Raw genomic sequence first — 24,727 nt, 5'->3', positions numbered from 1 at the left:
GAATAATTGGAAAAGCTACTTCGCAGGAAGGAAAACTTTTCCCCTGGCCAGAGCAAGGCAGCCGGTCACTAATACCGGGTCCAGCTCTTTGCTGTACATCCTACATCCCAAGTTCGTGCTACCGATGCTGCATAATTTACTACAACGATGGACCAGCACCCTCTCACACGGCTCCCCCACCTCCCGCGGAGCAGAGACCTCCTGCCCAGCGGGGGGGGGGGGGGGGCACAGCTCCGACAGCTGCACCTTTTCCAGGTACCCGCGGCCACCCGACGGCCCTTCCTGCACGGTCACGTGGCCCGCCGAGAGGCCTCCGGACAGGCGGCCCGCCAGGTCCCCCTCCCCCTCCCCCTGCGGCTGCGCTCCCCCGAGTCCCCCTCCTCACACTCCCCGCAGCCTGAGCCTCCGTGGCCCCACAGGTCTGGGCAAGGCCCCTGGGGCCCTTCTGGCGGACGGGGTGGAGCCGCGCTGATAGGGGGACGCTGGGCGGGGCCGGCAGGGCGGCTCCCTGGCCCCGCCTGGCCACACAGGTGGGTGCTAGCGTGGGGAAAGCAGCTGACCCGGAGGCGGGGTGACCTCTGATCTGTCTGCCCGCCCGGCACAGGAGCCTTGGGGCGGGGCATGAGCTCCGGGGCGGCCTCGCGGCTGCTGGTCCTCCAGCGACACCTGGACTACCCTGAGGTAAGAGGGCCGCACGCCTGAACCCTCAGGGCCCCTTTCCGCTCGGAAGTACAGGGGAGGCCCGGGTTGGGGCAAACAGGCTGGCCCTGGCCGCTGGCACTGAGGGGCGAGGATTGCGGCCCTCTAGCAGCTGGGTGAGGGTGCGTGGCGCGGGGGCGGGGTGCGGCCTGGGAGGGCAAGCGAGAAGGGCCCCCGGCCCGCCCTGTTGGCCAGGCTGGCGCCTTACCGTGCGGACTGCCATCCCAGCTAACCTTGCACCCAGCCGGCTCCCTGGACAATCTGGGCCACAGCTGGTGTGGACACAGGACTGGGGCTCCCTGCAGCTCACTCCTGGCTCTCTTGTGGCCCAGGGCGGTGGCATGGAGCCGGTGGACAGCCCACTGACCACACATGTACTGGACACCACCTCAGGCCTTCCTGCTCAGGGCCTCTGCCTCCATTTGTCCCGGCTGCAGGACCTGGACCAGCAGTGGATGGAGCTGAGGACAAGGTAGGCCGGTCCAGAGCACCTGACCCCCCCCAGCACAAGGTCCTCCCTGAATCCGACGGCCCACAGGTCCTAGAGGGCCTCAGCCTGGGTGCGCATTGCCTGGGTTCACACCCTGAGCCTGTGCCTCATCTGAAAACCCGAGGACAAGCCACAGTGGCTGTTTTGCAGGTGTGAGTGCCGGAACAGCACTGCCGCTGTCGGGGTGTCCTGCAGCCTCACGGCCCCCTGGGCTTGCAGGAATCAGAGGAGCCCCACTGTCTACGTGACCTCTGGGTACCTGCGGGCAGATGGGGAGACAGGTGGCACAAAGAGGGGTGCAAGCTGGGACTCCCAGCCAGGCCCATGGGGCACTGTGCTCCTTGGCCTCCAGGGCACACAGACTGACCCTCGGCCCCTGCCCTGTGCCCAGGACCTGCCGGGGAGGCTTTCCCAGTATTGCACATTGCTCAACCCAGGCCGGCTGGACTTGGCCCTCCAGGCGGGTTCCCCAGTCCCCTCATCTGGAGGAAGGAAATTTCAGTGTGATGGTGATCCCTGCCCAAATGCCTGCAGCAGCAGCAGCAGCTGGGAACTCAATCCAGGCCTCCCACATGGGCGTCAGGGATCCAGCCACTTGAGCCACCACCTGCTGTCTCCCAGGGCGTTCACTCAGGACACTGCGTCGAGGACAACCAGGATTTGAACCCAGGCACTTCAGCGTGGACGCACGCACCCAAAGCAGTGTCTTCACTGCTGTGCCAATGCTCAGAACGGAAACAACTCGAACGTACAGCTGGGCACACAAGGGAAGCCTCCAACCTGCCTTGTCAGAGTCCCACTGCTCAGCTCCCAATCCAGCGTCCTGCTAATGCACCTGGGAAGGCAGTGGGGCACGGTCCAAGAGCTTGGGCCCCGACACGAAGTTGACCAGGACGCAGTTCCTGGGTCCTGGCTTCAGCCTGGCCCAGACAGCTCGTTGGAACCTCAGGGTTTTCCAGAGGGACTGAGCAAAACCACAAGCTTTCAGAGCATTCAACCAGCTCATTGGACACAGCTGCCGTGTGTGTGTGTGTGTGTGTGTGTGTGTGCGCGCGCGCGTGTCTGTGGCGGGGGGGGGGGGCAGTTACAGTTCAACCCAGAAAGTTAAGAACATAGTACATGAAAAACATGTTATAGAAAAGTATGAATAGCATTATCTATTTTCTTTAAAAAAGAATGTTAATTATTTGAAAGGCAGAGGTAGAGAGAGAATGTGTTATCCATGGGTTCACTCCCCAGATGGCCCCAACAGCTGGGGCTGAGCTTCCTCCTGGTCTCCCATGTGGTGCAGGGGCCCAAGGACGTGGGCCATCTTCCAGTGCCTTCCCAGGCCATAGCAGGGAGCTGGGTCAGAAGTGTAGCAGCTGGGACTCGAAGTGGCACCCACGTGGGATGCGGGCACTGCAGACGGCAGCTTAACCCACTGTGCCACGGCGCCGGCCCACATGTTGTGATTTCTCAAGTGGGCAGTGCTGTGGTCTCTCTCGGCTGCGGAACTGCAGACCCTGGAAACTTCCAGTCTTCTGCTGCCCCAGGTCTGTGTCAGGCTGCAAGGAGGCCCCTGGAGCTGCAGATCCAGGCGGCCGGGTGGGGCGGCTCCTGACCGCACCTCTGCAGCCCTGTCCTCTCTCCAGCTACACAGATGCAGATGGTCGGTGCCCCGGGCTCTTAACACCAGGCCAGATGAAGGCCGGCACCTACAAGCTGTTGTTCGACACTCAGGACTACTGGGAGAGGAGGGGGCAGGCGAGCTTCTACCCGCACGTGGAGGTGAGAGCCGCGGGCAGGCTGGAGGGGTGGAGGCCCCTGACTCACTGGCCTGCAGGCCAGGTCCAGCTGGCTGGGCCTCGTCTTTGTGCCACGGGCAGACACATCCCACTTCTGGCAGGGCGGTGGCAGGCAGGTGAGCTCACCTGTTTGAGCTCCCACAAGAAAAGTGTTCAGGGACCTGAGGCATCATTAGATTGCCCCTAGGTCAGGCTTTGTGGGAGGTGGGCAGATGACGCATCCCCTTTCATCCTCAGCTCACTGCCTCCTCCACTGCCAGGAGCTGCCGTCAGGGCCTGACGTGACAGGCCAGCAGAACCAGGGGCTCGGGGCCGTCCCTCGGGCGAGCACTTGCCCAGGGAAGGTTCTTCCCCACCCTCGGGCCCAGTGCCCGAGGCCAGCAGCTCTTACGCCCTGGCCCCTCACCACCTTCTCTGCTTCTCTCAGGTGGTCTTCACCATCACGAACGAGACCCAGAAGTGCCACGTGCCTCTGCTGCTGAGCCCATGGTCCTACACCACCTACCGGGGGAGCTAGAGTTCAGCGTGGCACACGGAGCCCATCTGACGCTCCCTCTGGCTGAGCCGCCCACGCAGCCCTCAGCAGAGGGTCTGCGACCATCCCAGGGGCCGAGGTCACCTGCTTCCTGGGTGAGGGTCTGGCCCCCTGAAGTTTCTCAGTGGGCTGCAATAAATTCCACGCTGCCATCTGCAAACTGCGCCGTTCACTGCGACAGGAGTGACGCGGGAGCTCTGCTGGCGTCATGCCAGCCCACAGGTGAAGGAAGGGCCCTCAGAGAAAGTGCTGCTGGCTGTGGCTGGAGCAGGCACAGGAGGGGCGACTGTGGCACAGACTGGACATGCACCCAGGGAAGGATGCTGTGGGCTGAGCCTGTGCAGGCAGCTCCTCCACAGAGCCAGGCAAGAAGACAACAGCAGATGTGCAAAACCTTCAATTGCTGCAGAAATCTAAAAACGAAAGCTTGCTGTCACAGTGGTGAGAGGGTCCTACAGAGGACAGCCCTGGGCAGGGCAGCTATGTCGGAGAGCCCACCAGTCCGGCAGGGCCCTGGCCCAGTGTCTGTCCGACCACGGCTGTCTCCAGCGGCTTGAAGCCCACATTGTCCAGGGGGATCCCAAAGGCCAGCAGTTTTGCCTCATATGTGCGTAGCAGGTCATTGTGAGCCTGTGGAGACAGGGCAGCATCAGGAAGGGGGGTCCACCTGGACACTGTGGCCAGAACACTCTGGACAGGGCAGCAGCAGGAAGGGGGGTCCACCTGGACACTGTGGCCAGAACGCTCTGGACAGGGCAGCAGCAGGAAGGGGGGTCCACCTGGACACTGTGGCCAGAACGCTCTGGACAGGGCAGCAGCAGGAAGGGGGGTCCACCTGGACACTGTGGCCAGAACGCTCTGGACAGGGCAGCAGCAGGAAGGGGGGTCCACCTGGACACTGTGGCCAGAACGCTCTGGACAGGGCAGCAGCCAGAAGAGGGTCCACCTGGACACCGTGGCCAGAACACTCTGGACAGGGCAGCAGCAGGAAGGGGGGTCCACCTGGACACTGTGGCCAAAACGCTGTGGCCCATTCCTAAGTTCAGCGCCAATGGGGATGGAATCGGCAGTGTCAAAGAAAAGACAACATCTGTCAGCTGTACTCTGGCCAGACCCAGCGCTGAGCACTCTATATGCCTACACGCAGGTGGCCCTATTTCACAAATGGGGAAACTGAGGCACAGAGAATGAACTCAGCAGAACTGTGGCCTGAGAGGCTCCTGGCTCTCGCCAGGCCTTTCCCAATGGGGCTCATCCTCCCCGCCCTGCCGTGTCCAACAGCATCTGCCAGCTGCTCTTGGTGGACACAAGGCCCCTGCATCTTCACCCAGAGGGAGGGAAACCACCCCACCCACCCGAGAAATGAGGCTTGAGGACAGCACTGGTCGCATCAGCACAGCAGCCATGCAAGCAGGCTGGAGCCCCACCCCTGGGAAACGCAGCTTCCCATAAAACGGCAAGTTTCACCGGCTGCTTCAAAGCGTGGTGCCTGGACTGAGAAGGGGTGGCTGTCTCTGCCCTTATGCAGAAGAGGCAGGGCTTGGAACCTGACTTTAAAAGGGCCAACAGAACAGAACCTGAGAGAGAACTTCAGGGTTGGGCCCTGGTTCTCACCCCATCCCCCTGGGTTTAGATCTGCTGAGAACCACATAGCAGCCATGAGCACTCCCCGAAATGCACTGCGGATGGCCCAGACTCTGTGGTTAAGCATCAGCATCTGAGGGCAAGCTGGAGACGGGCAGACAGGAAGCTGGGGAGAGCTGGGCCTGGCTGTGGTTTGCGGAGGCCTGAGAGGCCAAGGCGGGCTGGGTGGCTGGGTTCATCTGGGGGTTCCTAACATATCGGGGAGACAGGACCGTTTGGTCATAGCCCACACAACAGAACCAGGATACGACTTCCACCCCACAGAACCAAGGGTGTCCCTGAGTCACACTCCCAGGGCGGCAGACTGGCCAGCTGTGTCTCCCCATGTAGGGAGGGATACCTGGTGAGAGCCCACGCCTCGCTCGGGCACAGGGGACGGGTGACAGCAGGGGCCCAGGCACCAGCGTCAGGGGGTCTAAGCCCCCTCGGAACTGCGGAAGGAGGCTGCTGATGTGCACTTCCAGACTGCAGGGGTGAGGCCCTGACTGCCCATGCTGAGGGGACAGCGGGCATTCATCTGAGACAGCAGAGGTGGCTCCTCCAACTGCCCGAGGCCAGAGCAGCACCACAGTGTCAGGGAGGAACAGAGCAGGAAACACCAGCGGCCGATCCCAGGGCAGGCTGTTACCTGCACCTTCACACGGGACAGCCACGCCCACCTCACCCAACAGAGCATGAAGCAGGACAGGTGGGGTCCTCAGGACGGTCCGTCTGGGAAGCCAGGCACCAAGGGAGCAGCCCTGAGGAGGGGACCGAGGTGCGTGTCCATACCTTGCAGACCCGGGCCAGCTCATACTGCAGGTCCTTGATGGTGCTGTTCTTGGATTCCAGGACATCCTGAGGAGAGACGTGTCAGCAGGAAAGGTCTCCGGGAGGGGAGCAAGCAGTAAGAAGAGGGGAGACGGGACACGTGCTTGCACATGGGCCTCTCCAGTAGGGAGCCCAGAGGAGCTCAGGGCGCCACCCACGCACTCTTAAACTTCTGGAACCACACACACAGATATCCTCTCGAACAGGAACAAGCAGCCTCGGCAACTTCTTTAAAAAATATGGATTTTTAAAAAACACTTATTTATTTGAAAGGCAGTTAGAGAAAGAAAGTGGGGGGCAGAGCCAGAGAGATCGTCCATCTACTGGTTCACTTCTCAAATGGCCGCAAAGCCAGGAGCCAGGAGCTTCCTCTGGGTCTCCCACAGGGTGCAGGGGCCCTAGGTAGGAGCACTTGGGCCACATTCTACTGCTTTTCCAGGCACATCACATCAGCAGGGAGCTGGATCAGAAGTGGAGCAGCTGGGACTCAAACTGGAGCCCATAAGGGGTGCCAGCACTGCAGGCAGAGGCTTAATCCAGTATGCCACAGCACGGGCGCCTAACTTTTAACACTTCAGCAGAGTTGGCCCAGGTACACTTGGCCATTCCATCGGCAGCACAGAGGCCATCTTCCTGAGGAAGACGGGCAGGTCCCTCCACCTGCTGCCAAAAGCAGGACCTCACTCCCACACTTGCCTGTGCTCCTGGAGACCAGCCCTGCCCGGAGGACAGGGGTCCAATCCTGAGCAGAGGGGAAACAAGTGTCCAATGCCAGGGCCGTGCTGCTGCCTCCCCTCCTGTGTGGTTGCACCATCCCAGGCCTGACAGCCTATTCTAGCCTATTCCAAGCAATCCAAGGTCCTGCAAACAGAGCTGCCCTCTGGGCCTGCACCTGCTGCTCCCCTGTGCTTGGCCACAAGCAGGGGCCTTCCCTACCCCTACACCTCTCTGCTCGCATGCATGCTGCACTGGCCATCTGCTCCCCTCCGGCTCTCTGAGCCAGTCTACATGTCCACAACTCGGGGCTCCCATCACTTCAAGTCACAGGTGCAGCTGAGGGCCCTGTTACGATGTCTCCCTTCAAACAGACAAGGAGGCCCGACACAAAGTCAGTGCTGGGCATTCACATTCTACTGAACAGTGTGTGGATGAAATCACCTGAAAAATGCTACCTGTAATACTTCTCAGGATAAAACACCTCCACAGGAGCCGGTGCTGTGGCACAGCGGGTTAAGATGCCACCTGTCAGGGCTGGCGCTGTGGCATAGTGGCTAAAGCCGCCACCTGCAGTGCCAGCATCCCACATGGGCACCGGTTCGAGTCCTGGATGCTCCACTTCTAATCCAGCTCTTTGCTATGGCCTGAGAAAGCAGCAGAAGATGGCCCAAGTCCTTGGGATCCTGCACCGACGTGGGAAACCTGGAAGAAGTTCCTGTCTCCTGGCTTCGGATCGGCACATCTCTAGCCATTACAGCCATTTGGGGAGTGAACCACCGAACGGAAGACCTCTCTCTCTCTCTCTCTGCCTCTCTGCAACTCTTTCAAATAAATAAATAATCTTAAAAAAAAAAAAAAAAAGATGCCACCTGCAGTGCTGGCATCCCAAACAGGTACTGGTTTGTGTCCTGGCTGTTCCACTTCCAATCCAGCTCCCTGCTAATGCACCTGGGAAAGCAGAGGAAGATGGCCCAAGTCCTTGGGCCCTTGCACCCATGTGGGAGACCTGGAGGAAGCTCCTGGCTCCTGGCTTCAGCCTGGCCTAGCCCTGGCCATTACAGCCATTTGGGGAGTGAATCAGCAGATGGAGGATCTCTCTCTCTCTCTCTCTCTCTCTTGCCTCTGTAACTCTGCCTTTGAAATAAATAAATCTTTAGGGGAAAACAAAACAAAACAAAACCCCTCCATCAACTATGAGGACACTTCAAATCTGTAACCAGGCCATCTGTGTCTCTGACGACCTCAGCACAAGGAGGAGGGACAGAGAGGAGTCCACTGGCCCCACAAGGGTCCATCTCAGGGACAAGGGACTCCCCTCGATGGGCAGGCTGCAGGCTTTGAGATCAGCTGTGCCCAATTTGGGAGCAGCAGCTGAGCCAGAGGCTGAGGACCTGTGTCTGTCTCCAAGGGCCCCTGCGGGAGCTGCACCTGCTGCTACTGGGGATGGACGCAGGCCTAGCTGTGGAAGCTGGACAACCAGCAGAAGCTGAGCTACGAGGCTGTCTGAGGCTTCAGATTCTTCTATCCCCGAGCTGTCTGCTGGGGGCCAAGGCTGCCCCCACCATGCCAGGGCCAGGAGAGCAACACCGCAGGCAACAATGGACACAAATGAGTGAATGTTCTGGGTCTGCTGAGACCTCACTACCCCTGCTCCACCAACCTAAGGCTCTCCCCACCCACCCTCTCCTGGGGGCCCCCGGGGCTGTGATTTTCCTAGGTGGAGAGCCCAGGGACGCAGCTGCTCCCCAGGCCTGTGTCTGGGTCTGTCGCTGAAGAGCTCAGGCCCGCAGAGAACCCGTCCTCATGCTGTGCTCAGGTAACAAGAACCTGACGTGAGCCAGTCTGGGTGGCTGCAGTGGGAGGGGCTGAGTCTCAGGCACCATGAAGGAAGGAGGGGCTGGGGGAGACTGACAGCCTGCAGCCCCACTGACGTGTCCACAAGCTGGCAACGACAGCCTGAGAGGCCACCACCAGCAGCTCCCCTGCGGTCACCTGAGAGGTCTCTGCCCGCCCACACAGGCACGGGGCAGCAGTGAGCAGTCCCACCGCTTGGCCAGCCTGGCCCGCACCGCCTCAGAAGCCTGCCCAAGGCCTACCTCAAGTTTGCGGGACACAAGCGTCAGGGTGGCAGGGTCCAGGTTGGAGGCGGCCAGCACCTCGTTGAACTGCACCTCCCTCTTCTCCACAGCGGCATTCAGGGCCTGCAGCTTGCGTTCCAGCAGCAGGTTCTTGAAGCCCGTCTTCTGCTGCACCTCCTGGATGGCGGCCGTGAACTTCTGGTAGAGCTCATCGCGCTCCTGTTGTACCTGCAGAGACGGGACTGGGGTAAGCATCGAGGACGCTTACCTGCAGACATGTCCCTGGCGAGAGGTCATTTCCCACCCCTGCCCCTGCTGGGCACATGCTGCCCCCCAGGAAGGTCTCAGGCAGCAAAGGGGCATCCTGGTGGGAGCTGGAGCAGCCCCAGCTAAAAGCCAATCCACAAGTGGTCAACAGCCTGAGCTACTGCTTCTGACCTCAAGTGACACCTGTCCCTGACCACCTGTGTGTGAAATCCAAGGCATCTAACTGCCAGCAGGAAGCATTTATGAGGTGGGGGGCCCCTTGAGCGGTCCTGGAATCCCACTGCTGCCGACGCACCCCACAATGGCCAGTCTGGAAGCCAGCACACTGCCCAGTGGTAGAACTACTCTCCTCTTCTCCTAACTCTGCTACTGACTGTGTTGTACAGGAATGAAGACATCACACAAGTGTCAAAAGCAGTGCCAGTGCTGTGGCGCAGCGGATTAAGCTGCCACCTGCAAAGCCAGAATTCCTTAGGGGTGCTGGTTCGAGTCCTGGCTGCTCCTCTTCCATCCAGCTTCCTGCTAATGTGTCTGGGAAAGCAGCAGAAGATGGCCCAAGTGCTTGGGCCCCTGGCAAAAGCTCCTGGCTCCAGTCTGGCACAGCTCCGGTCACTGCAGCCATTTGGGCAGTGAACCAAGGATGGAAGATATCTCTCTTTCTCTCTCTCTGTAATTCTGACTTTCAAATACATAAACAAACCTTTAAAAAAAAATGCAAGTGTTGGTTACAACACAATCCCAGTTTCTACAGTAAAGCACACAGGAAGAAGACCATGTCTAGAAAGAGGCTCACGACACTGCCTCCCCCTTGAGGGCCACTACTGGGCAGCAGGTCGGCTCCTTTCCACCTGCACGATGGACAGTGCCACGTTGTGCAGTTAGGCTAGTGCTCAGGAACGTGACACAGGGCGATGAAAAGGGCTGCCGTGAGGGGCCAAGCTACCCAACCTGTGTGAGAGGCCGGCTTCTGAGGAGACAGAGAGGGCGCAGCCACCACCACCGGGCCACCTTCTGCAGAACAGGCCCCAAGGTTCTGCCTCCTACAAGCTGCGTGAAGTACAGAGCCAGCATTAAGGACGCCAGCTTTCAGGGCCGGCGCTGTGGCAGAGGCCTGAAGTGCCAGCATCCCAGATGGGCACTGGTTCTAGACCTGGCTGCTCCTCTTCTGATCCAGCTCTCTGCTGTGGCCTGGGAAAGCAGTGGAAGATGGCCCAACTCCTTGGGCCCCTGCACCCACGTGGGAGACCTAAAAGAGGCTCTTGGCTCCTGGCTTCGATCGGCGCAGCTCCAGCCATTGCAGCCATCTGGGGAGTGAACCAGCAGATGGAAGACCTCTTTCTCTGTCTCTACCTCTCTCTCTACCTCTTTCAAATAAATAAAATAAATCTTTTTTTAAAAAGGAACTCCAGCTTTCAAACCCAGAAACTAGCCGCTTGTCAAAACCTCCTGGAGCGGGTGACAGGGGTCGAGGCCCCAGGACAGCCCTGACCAGCTGGCAGGGGTCTTGGCCACACTGAAGGCAAGCCCGGTGCTCGCTCACCTTCAGGAACCGCTGCTCCAGCACTTCGTGCTCCCACTGCAGGTCTTTCAGCTCCTTCTCAGTGACTTTCAAACGCGCTTTTGTGCACTGGAGAGACAACAGGCAACGGGACCTAGAAATCACTCAGGACTCACAGGCATCCCTCACACACAGGCAGGGCGCAGAGAACCGAGTGAAACCACCGGTGTGAAGATGCAAGCAGCTGCCTCCCACCACGGCCAGCTGGTGGGACACGATCAAAGATTAGGGCCATCTCCCAGGACACCCGCCAACTTCACATCCCCAGGCCGGCACCAGCCACACACAGGAGACTGCAGCCCCCAGCCCTCCATTCCTGACTTAAGGGCAAAGGCCACTCAGGCGTCTCAGCCGTCTCCCCGCCGCTCGCTCCCTCCTGAGCCCAGGAAGGAGAGAAGTGGGCAGGACACTCACAACCAGGATCTGCTTGTCCCGCTCGTAGTTCCCAAGCTGCTTCTGCATCTCGTGCATCTCGTCCCGCGCCTTCTGCAGCGGGTCGGCCAGGCGCTTGTTCTGCATGGACACCTCCGCCATCTCCCTCTCCAGGTGTTCTTCTTTCTTCCGCATGTCCTCCATTTGCTCCTGTCAGCACAAGCAGAGGTACGGGAGGTGCTAGCTGGGCAGAAACGAGGGGCTACGGCCTGCAGGGCAAGGCCAGCTGTCCTCAGTCTCACCAACAGGTACGTGTATAAACAGAGTATTTACACACAGTTTTAACTGATTCTGAATTTTCTAGGAATGCAGCGTCCAGGCAGAGAGATGACACTTTGGGATTCCATCAAAGCTGGCTTGCTGTGGAAACCTTACCACTGCCAGCGTCTGAGTGACTCCGTGCCATCCAGTCCAGTGCACCGCAGCCGTATGCCGGCCACGGGTGTGCCTGAGCCTTCCCATACCACTTCTTCCCTCTACAGTGCAGCCAGGCAGATGCTCTGACTGGCTTCAGTTAGGCACGTTTGTGAATTCAAAGGACGGACGGCAGAGGGGCATCCTCCAGTGGGCTTTAAGACAGGCACACTGTGTCTCCCAGCACCTTAAGGGAGTTGATGAGGGCCAGGTTGTTGAGGGTGATGTCGTTGTAGTAGTTCTTGATGTCGGTGAAGGCCTCTTCGTGGCGCTGCATCAGTGTGTTGATCTGGCTGTTCTTCCTCTCCTCCACCTCGTGGATCTCAGTCTTCCTCCGCAGGTCAAGTTCATCCCGAAGCATCTTCATCTTCTTATCGTACTTGGACTCAATTTCTGAAAGGCAGCAGCGCACACAGAAGCTTACAAGAGGAAGAACAGGTGCCCCTGCAGTTACACAGATGGGGTCTGTGAACAGGGCCCCAGAACACCTTCCACGGCCAAGACCAAGGTGCATAAAGGTCTCCACAGGAGAGCAGGACGGTGCAGGTGGATCGTTCCTGCCGAGGCGCACAGGGGACACATTCAGCATACGCTGCCTTCCTCTGCCAGGGCTCCCAGCAGCTGAGCGTCAGCCAGTGCCGGCGGGCACCAACCACGGCCCGTATGGCCTTGGAGCAGCCAAAGATGACAAGGCTTTACTGGAAACCAGGCCGACTTCTGAAACCGGACGACCAGGAGGCCTGGAGAAGATGAACCTCCGACGTTGCCACCAGAGTGACTAACAAACGCCTGCTGGTTGCTGGCACCGCCATAGCTCAATAGGCTAATCCTCCGCCTGCAGCGCCGGCATACCGGTTTCTAGTCCCGGTCGGGGCGCTGGATTCTGTCCCAGTTGCCCCTCTTCCAGGCCAGCTCTCTGCTATGGCCCGGGAGTGCAGTGGAGGATGGCCCAGGTGCTTGGGCCCTGCACCCCATGGGAGACCAGGAGAAGCACCTGGCTCCTGCCTTCGGATCAGCGCGGTGCGCCGGCCGTAGTGCACCAGCCACAGCGACCATTGGAGGGTGAACCAATGAAAAGGAAGACCTTTCTCTCTGTATCTCTCTCTCACTGTCCACTCTGCCTGTCAATAAAATAATAATAATAAAAATAATAAAATAAAATAAATAAAAAAAAACAAATGCCTGCTGGCAGCCGCTGACCCCAGCCAGGAGCAGGTAAGTGAGGGAGCGCAGCGTCCCAAGCGTTCGTGGAAGTGAGCTCTCTGCATTCCTGGGCTGCTCTGATCCACTTTATGTACCCTGACTGAGCAAGCTCTGGACGTGGCTGCTTCTTGTCGGCGGGGTCTGGCCCCAGGCTGCACAGTGTGAATGGGAGAGACTGACCTCGAACTTGCCTCTCAAAGTCGTTCCGCATCTTAGTGATCTCCTCGGTGTGTTTCTGCAGAGGAGAACGTCAGTTATTAGCAGGACCAGAGGAAGCGCCCCTCCTTTGCAGTGACCACACTCCCACCCTCCAGGAGACATCCAGCTCAGAAAATCCTGCGCTGCTGCTGGCTAACATGGTTTGGTCACCTCCATGCTTTCTGGTTCCCCTCTTCTGTATTTAAGAGTCAGAGAGACAGAGACAGAATAGAGAGCTTCTATCTGCTGGAATGGTCACTCCACAAGTGCCCATTAACAGCCAGAGCTGGGCCAGGCCCAAGCCAGAAGCCAGTGGTCTCCCATGTGGGTGTGAGGGACCCAATGACTTAGCCCACCACCACTGCCTCTGGGGTCTACATTAGCAAACAGTGGAGTGTGTAGCCAGGGGCAGGTCAGATGTCAAATCCAGGCACTCTGACATGGGACACATTTCTTCCTGTTTTTCTTAAGATGGTACCTTTTTTGCTGGAAAAGCAGACAGAGAGAAACTGTCCATATGTCCACTTATTCACTCCCTAAAATGCCTGCAGCAGCTAGGGCTGGACCAGGTGAAAACCAGGACACAAGAACTCAATCCAGGTCACCCACATGGGCGGCAGGGACCCAACTTCTTAAGCCTCCCAGGATGCACCAGAGTAGGAAGCTGGATGGGAAGCAGAGGACTGTGCCTCAAACCAGGCACTCGGGTATGCTACAAGCTGCCGGTGCCCTATGCAGCAGCTTAACCCCTATGGCAAGTACCTGCCCCAACCTCCACACCTTTTTTTATTTTTAAAGATTTATTTATTTGAAAGGCAGAGTTACAGAGAGGCCGAGGCAGAGAGAGAGACAGAGAGAGACAGAGAGGTCTTTCATCCAATGGTTCACTCCCCAGATGGTACAACGGCGGGAACTGCACCGATCCAAAGCCAGGAGCCAGGAGCTTCTTCTGGACCTCCCACATGGGTGCAGGGACCCAAGGAGTTGGGCCATCTTCTACTGCTTTCCCAGGCCATAGCAGGGAGCTGGATCGGAAGAGGAGCAGCCAGGACTCAAACCAGCGCCCATATGGAAAGCCAGCACTGCAATCAGCAGCTTTACCCACTACGTCACAGTACCGACCCCAATCCAACCCCCGTATCTCTTAAGGCACTTCCTTCAGCCGGCTGGGTCACCTCCTACCAAGCTTGAGAGAGCAGCGGCAGACAAGGCACTGAGCACAGTTCCATCTCTCACACGCTGAGAAGCAGTGCCTTGTCTACGCACGACTGTGGGCTCTCCAGGTCCCTCACCAGCTCCTGCTACTCTGCCTCACTGGTGCTTAGAGCAGCACTCAACACGTACCATGATAAGCAATTACTGCAAGTTTTTGAATAAAAATTTATTTTTAGAGCAATCTTTTCACTGCTCTAGAAAGGAGAGCCCTGATTATGTAACAGCCTCCTATCTAGGACTCAGGCTATGCCGACAGCCTCACATCACTCAGCTCACCCAAAACCAGAGTCGGAGCTACAGCGGCCCACAATGCAGTCTTCGCTGCCACTGAAGTTCCCTCCAGCTTCTGTCAAGGCTGGGCTACTTCCAGACATGAGACAAACGTGTGAAGAAACTCTGCCCAATCCAGCAGCCAGGAGCAACCTTGAAAACTGAAGTCAAAGGCAGCTCCTCTCTGCCCAAATTCTCAAAACGCTACTGACAGCCAACTCACTGTGGCTTTTCAGGCCCACGAGCCCTGCGGCTTCCCTTCAGCCCTCTCACTCCTCGCTCCTCTGGCCTCTGGGCCCTCCCATGGGCCCAGCCCCTCTCTGGGGCTGTCACCTCCTTCCTTCTGGCCTCTGCCAGACGCTGCCCCCTCCGGGAGTGCTTCCCAGAGCCCTCGGAGGAAACGGCTGCCTCCCTTCACTCCTGCTCCCCACTCTTGCACCACGTTGCTCCTCCAACAGGGACCCCCCCTTAAGCTGAGCCATACCTGTGAGTGTCTGTCACTCAAATTCTATATACTATGTTGTGCACTGTCTCGTCTCCTTTCTAGATCACCAGCCCCCTAGAATAGGCCTCTTGAGGGCCTGGTACCCAAGTGCACTCAGCCAACGTGTCTCAGTCGCTACCTAGAAACTTCCAGCACCCCTCAGAATGGCTCAGCCCCAGACTCACTCAAAACTTGACTGTGCAAGGCCGGCGCCGTGGCTCAATAGGCTAATCCTCCACCTTGCGGCGCCGGCACACCGGGTTCTAGTCCCGGTCGGGGCGCCGGATTCTGTCCCGGTTGCCCCTCTTCCAGGCCAGTTCTCTGCTATGGCCAGGGAGTGCAGTGGAGGATGGCCCAGGTGCTTGGGCCCTGCACCCCATGGGAGACCAGGAAAAGCACCTGGCTCCTGGCTCCTGCCATCGGATCAGCGCGGTGCGCCGGCTGCAGCAGCGGCCATTGGAGGGTGAACCAACGGCAAAGGAAGACCTTTCTCTCTCTGTCTCTCTCTCTCACTGTCCACTCTGCCTGTCAAAAATAAAAAAAATAAAAAAAAAATAAAAAAAAATTAAAAAAAAAAAACTTGACTGTGCAAAAGTCAACGTGGGTCAAGCCGCTGCTTCCAACGCTGGCAACTCCAATGATGGCTTGACTTCGTCTGCTCCACTTTTTTGTTTGTTTAAGTAGAAAAGACTTTATTTTAGGGGGAAACCGAAGAGAGGGTGAGGGGTTACAGAACAGAGGTTGAGCCAGTCCAAGAAAGAGGGCAGGGAGTTTGAAACCAGGCTCCATTCCTCTCACTGCTCCACTTCCGATCCAGCTCTCTGCTGTGGCCTAGAAAGCAGCGGAAGATGACCAAGTGCTTGAGCCCCTGCACCAGCCCCAGCCACTGTGGCCACGTGTGGAGTGAACCAGTGGATGGAAAACCTCTCTCTCTCTCTGCCTCTCCTTCTCTGTGTAACTCTGACTTTCAAATAAATAAATAAATCTTAAAAAAAGTAAACGAAATGCTGGTGAGCCCAGCCAGCAGGACTAACTGCCGCAGCTGCCCAGACGTTCACCTGGTGCACAGCTCAGGGCTGGTGTGTGCTTCTGCACACGTCTGACGCTGTCTCCTAGGAAAAGCAGCCGGTGGCAGGTGTCAGCAGCACAGGTGAAAGGTCCCGAGGTGGCGTCCCTTGGGGAAGTCAATCTGTCGCTCAGATCTGAGACAGAACTCTGCTGTTGGCCCCCAAATCAGGTTTGACTTACACATTTAGAACAAAGAAATTTTAAATGCAATACAAAAATGCAGAGTTTTGACGTAAAAACAGGAACCCTCGGTTGTTTAAAAATCCCGAGTTGCGGCGGCACCAGGCTGGCTGTCACACCAGGTGGTCTCACACCTACCAGCCGCAGGTTCTTCACCACCACCTCGCCGGCCAGCTCCTGCTCCCTGAGCTCCACCTTCAGCGCCCGCATGTCCTTGCGCAGGGCGCCCTCCTGCGTGCGGTGCTCCTTCTGGGCCAGCTTCATCACCACCGTGCCCTCGGCCTTCATCTCAGTCAGGTTGTTCTGGTGTTCGTACAGCAGGTGCTTCACCTTCTGCTTGTACACCTGCGGGGCGGGGGGACAGGCGCTCGTCCACACGACCGCACACAGGAGGCACGAGCACATACCCGGCTCCCACAGCGCTCAGCGGCAAAGCCTGGCCTCAAACAGGTCCGCAAGCCCCCAGAGCCCACGCTCCTTCTGCGGCATGGAACTTACAGGGATGAAGTTTTATGAAAACAAAACAAAAGCCAGAAAGACACCTGTGGGTTCCAGGGTAAAGGACACAAGGGAATGAGAAGACGACAGAGCCCAGCAACCTGCTGGTGGGCACAGCCAGGCCGGCCGCTCACCTTGATCTCCACCTGGTGCCGCTCCTCGGCCTCCTCCATCTCCCGGTCCTTGTTGCGCAGCTCAGCCTTCTTCTCCTCCAGCTGCCTCCGCGTGATCTCCCAGAACGTGTGGATCTTGTCTCGCTCCAGCTGGAAGTAGTTGCGCTCCTCCCGCTCCCGGTCCAGCTCCTCCCGGATGCGGCCGATGTGTTCCTCCACCTGGCGGGCAGAGCTGGGTGAGGGGAGGCTCCCAGCAGGGGCCCACACACAGCAGGGGGCGGGTGGACAGAGAAGGGCAAGGCAGAAGGTGGGAGGGGCCGCTCTCAACTAATAAATAGAAGCTAAAAGGAAAAGGTAAAATAGGTACTAGGAAGGGCCCAGAACGGGATACATGCAGTAAGTGGCAGAATTCTCTTGAATTTGAAAGTCATGAAGCGATTATAAGCTTCCTTCCACTCCTGGGAATTCATACTGAGGAAACTTCTCAAAAGAAACACAAGAGCTTCTGGCTCAAAGATATTTAGCCTCAGCAGTATTATAATAGCAAAACTAAGCAGATAAATAAAAGTAAATTAGAAGAAGCATGTAAACATGTTCACAAAATAACATTAAGTGAAAGAACATTCACTTTTCAAGGCACAATGTCAGTAAAAGCACAGAGAACCAGAAGGTTCCTAACACAAGAGGGTTTGGCCCACAGCCTATTGCAAAACTACAAATAGGTCAAAAAAAAAAAAAAAAAAAAAAAAGTAGGACAGGCTTCAGCTTTCCTGGCATCTCATTCCACTTAAGACTTAGTTATAGGGCTGGCGCCGTGGCACAGGTTAATTCTCCACCTGCAGCACCAGCATCCCATAAGGGCAATGGTTCAAGTCCTGGCTGCTCCTCTTCGGATCCAGCTCTCTGCTGTGGCCTGGGAAAGCAGTGGAGGAAGGCCCAAGTACTTGAGCCCCTGCACCCATGTGGGAGACCCAGAAGAAGCTCCTGGCTTCAGATCGGCTCAGCTCTGACCATTGCAACCATTTGGGGGAGTGAACCAGTGGATGGAAGATTGATATTCATATTGATATATCTCTTTCTCTCTCTCTGTAACTCTTGCAAATAAATAGAATAAATCTCTAAAAAAAAAAAAATAAAGACTTAGTTCTCTTTCAGGTATAGCCACAGGTCACTTTCTGTAAAGTTTGTTCTCTCCTAAAACCTTGTCCCCGAGGGAAACCACTACGTCTTACTTGAAGAGAAAAGGGGGCGCAGCACAGAGGACTTCGGCAGGGCAAAGGCCTCTGAGGGAGGATGCCACCCCAGAATCTCACAAATGCTGCAGCAAAATGGCACGTGTCACCAGGTCACAGAACAAACAGTTAAACCAGGGTACCTAGCTGCTCTGTGTGGCTCACACAGAGTTAGATCTCGTCATCAATCAACACTTAGATTTCTTATAAATATCCAGATTTCTAGCTTCTCCTGAAAAATTAGAAAACAGCACTAGAATCCAATAGACTGCGCACATGTCCTCAGCAGAGGGGCACGCGTGTCCAGGTGATGCCAGTCCCTGTCCTCACTCCTGGACTGCACAACGTGCCGTAAACCAGGCCTGTGTCAGGCCTGCTGCCGCGGCAGCTCTACCTCCACAGGGAGCAGACAGCAGCACAAGGGTCGCTGCAACGCCCGTGCACCCACGCTCCCCCGCCAGCCTAACGGACCCGCCCACACCACACCTCTGCCGGCACTGCGTGGTCTTCCCGCACATCCCTGGAGCACCCCTTCGCACTTCAGCTCCTTCATATTCGGGCTTATTAACCCTGCCACCTGAGTTCACACAGCACCCTCAGGCCCCAGAGACACTCACGGGGGGGCGTCCCGCCAACACGGATGCCACAGGACACACCGCGTTTGCCACGTGTCCCAATCGGAAGTGAGATTTTAATGACATCATGATGTTCTCTAGCCCTTTACACCAAAATGGACAAGCAGCTTAAAATGTCTCAAAGTAACTACAGACATCACCCCATGCCCCAAATAAGAAGGCCACAACGAAGGCAGCCGGACACTGTTCCTCCTTGTTGGAACGTTTGTAAAAACAAGCACGAGGGACCAGCGCTGTGGTGCGGGGGAAGCTTCTGCCCACGTGGTCATGGGTTTGAGTCCTGGCTGCTCATCGTAGGATCCAGCTCCCTGCTAATGGCCTGGGAAAGCAGCGGAGGATGGCCCAAGTGCTCGGGCCCTGCACCCACGTGGGAGATCCGGAGGAAGCTCCAGCTCCTGACTTTGGCCTGGTCCAGCCCTGGTTGTGGCCATTTGGGGAGAGAATGAGCAGATGGAAGATCTCTCTCTCTTCACACACACTCTCTCTCTCTCTCCCTACCCCCCAATTCTTTCAAATAAATAAATCTTTTAAAAAAAGAATGATTAATCAGACTCAGACAATGTGATTGAAGTAAGTCACGTTCTGCTTAAAGACTTTCTTTTTGCTATAGTGCTTAATAGGAAATAAAATAAAAGAGAATGCGCTGCATGTATGTGCTATGGGAACAGTTCTACAAACACCAGCTACCTGAAAGGGTTACAAAAATAGCATTTAAAAATATTTTCATTTTTTAATTATCTGAGAGAGAGAGTGCTCCCATCCACTGGCTCAGTCTCCAACGTCCACATCAGCCCGGACAGGGCCAGGCCAAAGCTGGACGTCAGAAACAGGGGCCCAGTCACCGCACCCATCGCTGCTGCTTCCCAGCCTCTGCACTGCAGGAATCTGAAGTCAGGACCCAGGGCGGGCACCAGCCCCAGGTCCTCGGATAAGGGACACGGTGTCCTAACCACCAGGCCAAACACCAACCCCGGAAAACAGCTTTCCTACCAGGACACCATGTCTTTCCACATTCCTACCACCCTGTTAGAACACGGCTGCAGGCGGCTGCGCGGCACGCGAGCAGACACGCAACGCGCTGGAGAGCTGTGGGCACACGTGGGCACAGGGGCGGCAGACGGGCTCGGGAAGCTCACCTGCTCCTTGCTCATGTCCTCCGGCGCGAGTCCATCGACGATCGGGGTGCCCTTGGCCTTGCCCTTCTTCCCTTTCCTTTTGGGAGCCTTGTTTACAGAAGAGAAGGTTGCTTCCATCTTTGTTGACGGTTACGTGGGGTGACCACGTAGGGTGACCGCCAATCGGCCTTCCCCCTGGGCCGGCTGGGCTCGAGTCCCCGCTGCAGAACGTGCCCCTCTCTGTCCAGGGCCTTGGGGTGCCCGGAAGAGCACTCACGGAGCGTGTTCATCTGCCCTGCGCCTCAGCCACACGATTACCCTTCGGCACACATGGCGAGGCCAGAGAGGAACGGGCTCTCCTTCCAAAAGGCAGGCACCCATTGCACACCCACTCACCCCTTGGTATATGCTCATAAAGGAAGACCCCTAGTCCCTCGCTGATGTGACCGGGTCGGCCATAATGCCCGGTAACCACCGCAGGCAGACGTAGGGAAAACCATCAGTCCTGGCCATCTGGGGGTTCCTTTTCCCGAATATGAAACTCCACCGAGAACCCGCATCTAGACAGCCTGGGCAGACGGCACCCACTGCGAGTGATCACGACCGGGCTGAGAGCAAGGCTTCTTCCCCAGCCCAGGGCGCCCAGGCTCGGGCCGGACTGAACTTTCAAACCCTATCCTGCCTCTCTTACTCCCAACCACCCTCCATGCCACGCACTTGCAAGACTTACTGCAAATGTCACATGCAGATTCGAGAGAAAGAAAACCGCCCACATTCCCGCAAGCTTATTTTGATGTTCCCCCGTTGCTTTTCAAGACTAGCAACTAGCACCGTAACTCCTAAGGTACCGGGCCGTCCGCGTACCCCCCACCCGCAGGGCTTTGGAGGAAGATTCGGCGCCACTTCGCGGCCCGCTGCGGGGCCAGCCGCGGCTCCCGGAGCGCCTGGACACGGGCCCCGCACGCTCTGAGCGCCCAGCGCCCCAGCGCCCCAGCGCCCGGAGGTCCTCGCGCGCCGCAGCCCCTGCGAGGCGACGCCCCGCCACCCAGGCGTTCGAGTCTGCACACCGTGCAAGCCGGGCGGGCGGGGCGGGCGCGAGGAACACCCCAGCGAGCGCAGGACGCGGGACAGCGCGGGTCCCACAGGCGCGCCGGGATCCCCCGCAAACGCGAGGCCGGCACCTCAGACCCGGGGCCGCCTTCGCTGGGACGCCCGCGGCCGGCACCGCCGACGCCGGGCCCAGACCCCGCGGCGCGGACCCGGGCCCCGACTCCCGCCAGTCCTCACCATGGCGCCGCTGACCGGCCCAGCCGCGAACTCCACGCGAACGAGCCGCCGCCGCGGCTGCGCCGTCTCCCGGCAACGCCGGGCGAGCGCGCGCCCCGGGAATCCTCGCGGGAATCCTCGCGAGACCGCGCGCGGGCCGGGGCCGGGGCGTTTCCGGCAGGGTGCGTGCGGCTGCCTCCCGCGCGGAGTGCGGGGCGCGAGGACCAGTGAGCACCCGAGGGCCCAGCACGACCGGATTAAATTCGCGCCCAGCGTCGGCCCCTGGGGCCCGCCCGTGAGGGGCCGTTGGCCACGAGCCTCTGAAAGACGCCGAAAGAGAGTTCCAGCGCGCCTGGCTCCCAGGTCTGCAGTCCGCAACGGTCCCCTCCAAAAACCAGTGCGTGGCGAGTGCTGTGCAGGGGTCAGCCCGCGACACCCGCATCTCGGGTCGGCTTTCGCGTCCCAGCGCTCCACTTCCCGTGCAGCCCCGTCCGCACCCTGGGAGACCCCTCGCACCTACGTGACCTGCCAGCGCCCGGGCCCTGCACCCACTGAGCAGCTCCCCAGCCCCCACCGCTGGTCCTCGGCCCTGCACCCACGTGGAGGCCGCAGTGACCTCCCCCGCCTGGGCCCTGCACCCACTGAGCAGCCATAGTGACAGCTCCCCAACCCCCACCGCTGGTCCGGCCACAGCCCGGGCCCTGAACCCACTGGAAAACTGCAGTGACAGCTCCCCAACCCCCACCCCCGGTCCTCCGCCCTGCACCCACCGAGAAGCCACAGTGACAGCCCTGGTGCCTGGGCCCTGCACCCACTGGGGGGCTGCAGATGACGGCACAAGTGCCTGGGCCCCTTCACTCACGTGGGAGACACAGATGGAGCTTGCCTGGCCCAGGCCTGTCTGTTGTAGCCATTTGGGGAGGGAGCCAGCAGACGGAAGATCTCTCCCTCCCTCTCTCTCTTATTCTGTCTTTCAAATAAGTCTTTAAAAATAAGTAAATTGCTCGGTGGATGAGGAACACCCAGAGACCCCGGCAGAGGCTGCCGGGAAGCCCCGGGGAAAGGGAAAAGCTCTTATTTTCCCTTCCTGACGTCTTCTCTGAAACTGATAAGCATTTCACGGGTGCCCCGCGTCACCAGACGTGAGCAGGCGCCTGTCTCCAGCATCACGGTGGTCCTTCCTTTCTCCAGAAGGGTCCCGCAGCAGGCAGGTCTTCTTTTGCCGCTTGTCTGGGGGATGAGACTTCAGAATCTCATCTCCCTGGAGCGCTGCGACAGGCGTGCCGTGTCCAGGTGGGAGAGGAGACGGCTGGGCATGCCTGGGCCTCGGGACCCGCCAGCGGAGGCATCTGAAAGCCACAGGGAGGAGCCCCTGGTTCACCCCCCAGGCGCTGCTGGGAAAGGAGCAGCCAGCTGGGAAGGCACTGACCGGCTTGCACAGGCCATGGCGTGCCCCGAGGCCTTGCTGAGGTCTGGCTCCGTGCTGTGCCTGGGCACCCAGCAGCCAGTACTGCTGGCCTCTGGGGGCCTCCTGCCCCAGGGCTGGGGGGGGTGAGGCTGAGCTCCCAGAGGAGGCTTGCCTAGGTGTATGGCAGCGGGGTAGCACCGGGTGCTACCACCAGCATTTGGTACTTCGCTTGTTGCTCTTGCTGTTTGTCTCAAGATTGCTTTTACTTACTTGAAATACAGAGAGGGAGAAATGGAGAATGAGTGGTGATGGCCCCACTCTGGTTCTCCTGCAACCTTTTCCACATGTTTTTTTCTTTCTTTCTTTCTTTCTTTCTTTCTTTTTTTTTTTTTTTTTTTTTTTTTTTTTTTTTTTTTAGGATTTATTTATTTGAGAGGCAGAGTTAGAGAGAGATGTCTGCCATGCGCAGGTTCACTCCTCAAATGGCCGCAACCAGGGCTGAGCCAGGCCGAAGCCAGGAGCAGGAGCCTCTTCCCAGTCTCCCACGTGGGTGCAGGGGCCCAAGTACCTTGGCCATCTTCCACTGCTGTCCCAGGTGCTTTCCCAGGGAGCTGGCTCAGAAGTGGAGCAGCAGGGACTGGGAACAGCACCCATGGGATGTTGGCACTGCAGGTGGTGGCTTTACCCATTACGCCACAGTGCCGGCCCAGGATCCTGATTGTTATGGAACGCTTACTTAACAGACCCCATATGCTGGGTGCTTCACGCTGGTTGGTTTTTTGCTGTAGATGTCTGCTTGGGAGTCCTGAATTACACAAACGTATTACCAGTAATCCCTTTCAGCAGGAAGGGCAAGAATAGGAGGGTTAGTTCAGGACAGCCTAGACAGGATGTTCGTTTGTCACAGACCAGCAGCGCAGCTGGGTTCATCAGTACAGATCACAGAGATAATAGTTTAGGGAGCCCTGGCTGCCAACTCGCTGGGCTGCCAGTAGAGCCTACTGTGACCTGTGCTTTTAAAATGGAATTGGAGTTCAGGTTTTTAGAAAAGAGCCTGTTCTGAACATGTGTGGCTTAAGACACTTTCATTCAGCATCAAGCTGTGCAGCTCAGAGACCCAGATAAATGGCATCCTAGTTTCTAGCAAAATCCCGGAGCAACCGTTAATACCTACAAACCAACCGACCCCTGTGTTGAGTGTTGAGCTCTTCCTAACACAGCCGCTTGGTTGTCCAGGTTAGCTGCCTCGGGCCACTGCATCAACTCGCTGGACGTTGGTGTCACAAGAATGTTTGCGGCCGGCGCTGTGGTGCAGTGAGTTAACGCCCTGACCTGAAGCGCTGGCATCCCGTATGGGTGCCTGTTCAAGACCCAGCTGCCCGACTTCCTGTCCAGCTCTCTGCTGTAGCCTGGGAAAGCAGTAGAAGATGGCCCAAGTCCTTGGGCCCCTGCACACACGTGGGAGACCCGGACGAAGCTCCTGGCTCCTGCCTTCAGATCAGCGCAGCTTTGGCAGTTGTGGCCAATTGGGGAGTGAACCAGCGGATGGAGGACCTCTCTCTCTCTCTCTCTCTCTGTGTCCCTCCTCTCTCTGTGTAACTCTGATCTTCAAATAATAAATAAAATAAATCTTAAAAAAAAAAGAATGTTTAATAAACTAGATTTTCCTTTAGAGGTGAATACTGAAGAATTTACAGGTGAAATGATGCACTGTGTATAGAATTTGTTTCAAAACAACCCAGCAGCCAAGGGGCGACAGTATTTGAGGTCAGCTGTGACTGGGTCATTGTTGAATCAGGGAGATGAGTCGGTTGTGCAGTTCTCTCCACTTCAGGGTTTGGAAATGATCTTGTGAAATGGCTTCTGAGGCCAGACAGCCTGGCCTGCTGGTTACCACCTGGGAAACCTCTGATAAGACCCCTCGGTCTCGTCTGTCCGCGTGTCTCATGGGAGTCATTCTCAAGTGATCAGCGTCACCGTTACCATAGCTGCGTGACAAGCAGCCCAAAGACCACGCCTGCATGTGTTCTGCTCCACAAGTCTGCACCCGGGCCATGACTCAGCACTCCACACCGCTCCTGAGGACGGCTCAGTGGCGGGGTCTGGGACCACCTGCAGGCAGCGAGGCTGAGTCCTCAGGGCCCTGCCAGCCGGAACACAGCCGGGTGGCCTCTTGTGTGGCCCGTGAGGTCTGGGTGCTGCAGCAGCTGACTCCTCGTGACCTGAGAGTCAGACAGTACCACCTCTGCCACACGCTGCCCTGACAGCTGCAGCAGGAGCGTCCCCATGCAAGACAAACTCCTCCGTGGCCTCCGGGGCAGCTGCTGGGCCGCTACGTCCCACCACCGGTCCTGCTGCTCAGCTGCTTCCCTGAGACAGGACCCTCAGGGCATCCCTCCGCGCGTCCCAGG

General features: G+C 57.9%; 2 protein-coding genes and 1 long non-coding RNA gene across 7 annotated transcripts in view; 2 read left to right on the top strand and 1 right to left on the bottom strand.

Annotated features, from left to right (window-relative positions):
• The first annotated feature begins 520 nt into the window (after positions 1–520).
• On the top strand, positions 521–3,671 carry LOC127485720 (5-hydroxyisourate hydrolase). The gene is made up of 4 exons (XM_051828957.2): positions 521–681; positions 1,032–1,171; positions 2,824–2,959; positions 3,404–3,671. Exons 1-4 carry the CDS (start codon positions 622–624, stop codon positions 3,491–3,493), a joined length of 426 nt encoding a protein of 141 aa, XP_051684917.1. The 5' UTR covers positions 521–621; the 3' UTR covers positions 3,494–3,671.
• GAS8 (growth arrest specific 8) overlaps positions 2,325–24,727 on the bottom strand; it is a 23,630-nt gene continuing 1,227 nt past the window's right edge. Inside the window, exons 1-11 of one of the 5 annotated variants that reach the window (XM_008251960.4) lie at positions 20,930–21,060; positions 19,664–19,750; positions 16,682–16,879; positions 16,188–16,394; positions 12,815–12,869; positions 11,619–11,824; positions 11,000–11,167; positions 10,568–10,654; positions 8,779–8,988; positions 5,927–5,992; positions 2,325–4,141 (exon numbers count right to left, since the gene is read on the bottom strand). In XM_008251960.4, coding sequence (XP_008250182.1) covers positions 3,992–4,141; positions 5,927–5,992; positions 8,779–8,988; positions 10,568–10,654; positions 11,000–11,167; positions 11,619–11,824; positions 12,815–12,869; positions 16,188–16,394; positions 16,682–16,879; positions 19,664–19,750; positions 20,930–20,932 — 1,437 coding nt within the window. In that variant the 5' untranslated portion in view covers positions 20,933–21,060 and the 3' untranslated portion in view covers positions 2,325–3,991. Of the gene's footprint in view, positions 4,142–5,926; positions 5,993–8,778; positions 8,989–10,567; positions 10,655–10,999; positions 11,168–11,618; positions 11,825–12,814; positions 12,870–15,859; positions 16,395–16,681; positions 16,880–19,663; positions 19,925–20,929; positions 21,061–24,727 lie in introns of those variants that run through there. The other 4 variants (XM_008251961.4, XM_002723494.5, XM_008251962.4 and 1 more) reach the window with 4 other exon arrangements.
• Positions 21,010–23,959, top strand: LOC138846601 (uncharacterized). The gene is made up of 2 exons (XR_011384146.1): positions 21,010–21,271; positions 23,553–23,959. It is a non-coding gene; the product is annotated as an uncharacterized lncRNA (long non-coding RNA).

The sequence above is a fragment of the Oryctolagus cuniculus genome, chromosome 18, assembly GCF_964237555.1.
Source record: "Oryctolagus cuniculus chromosome 18, mOryCun1.1, whole genome shotgun sequence".
Taxonomy (NCBI): Eukaryota; Metazoa; Chordata; class Mammalia; order Lagomorpha; family Leporidae; genus Oryctolagus; species Oryctolagus cuniculus.
This window is presented reverse-complemented; position numbering and strand designations above follow the sequence as displayed.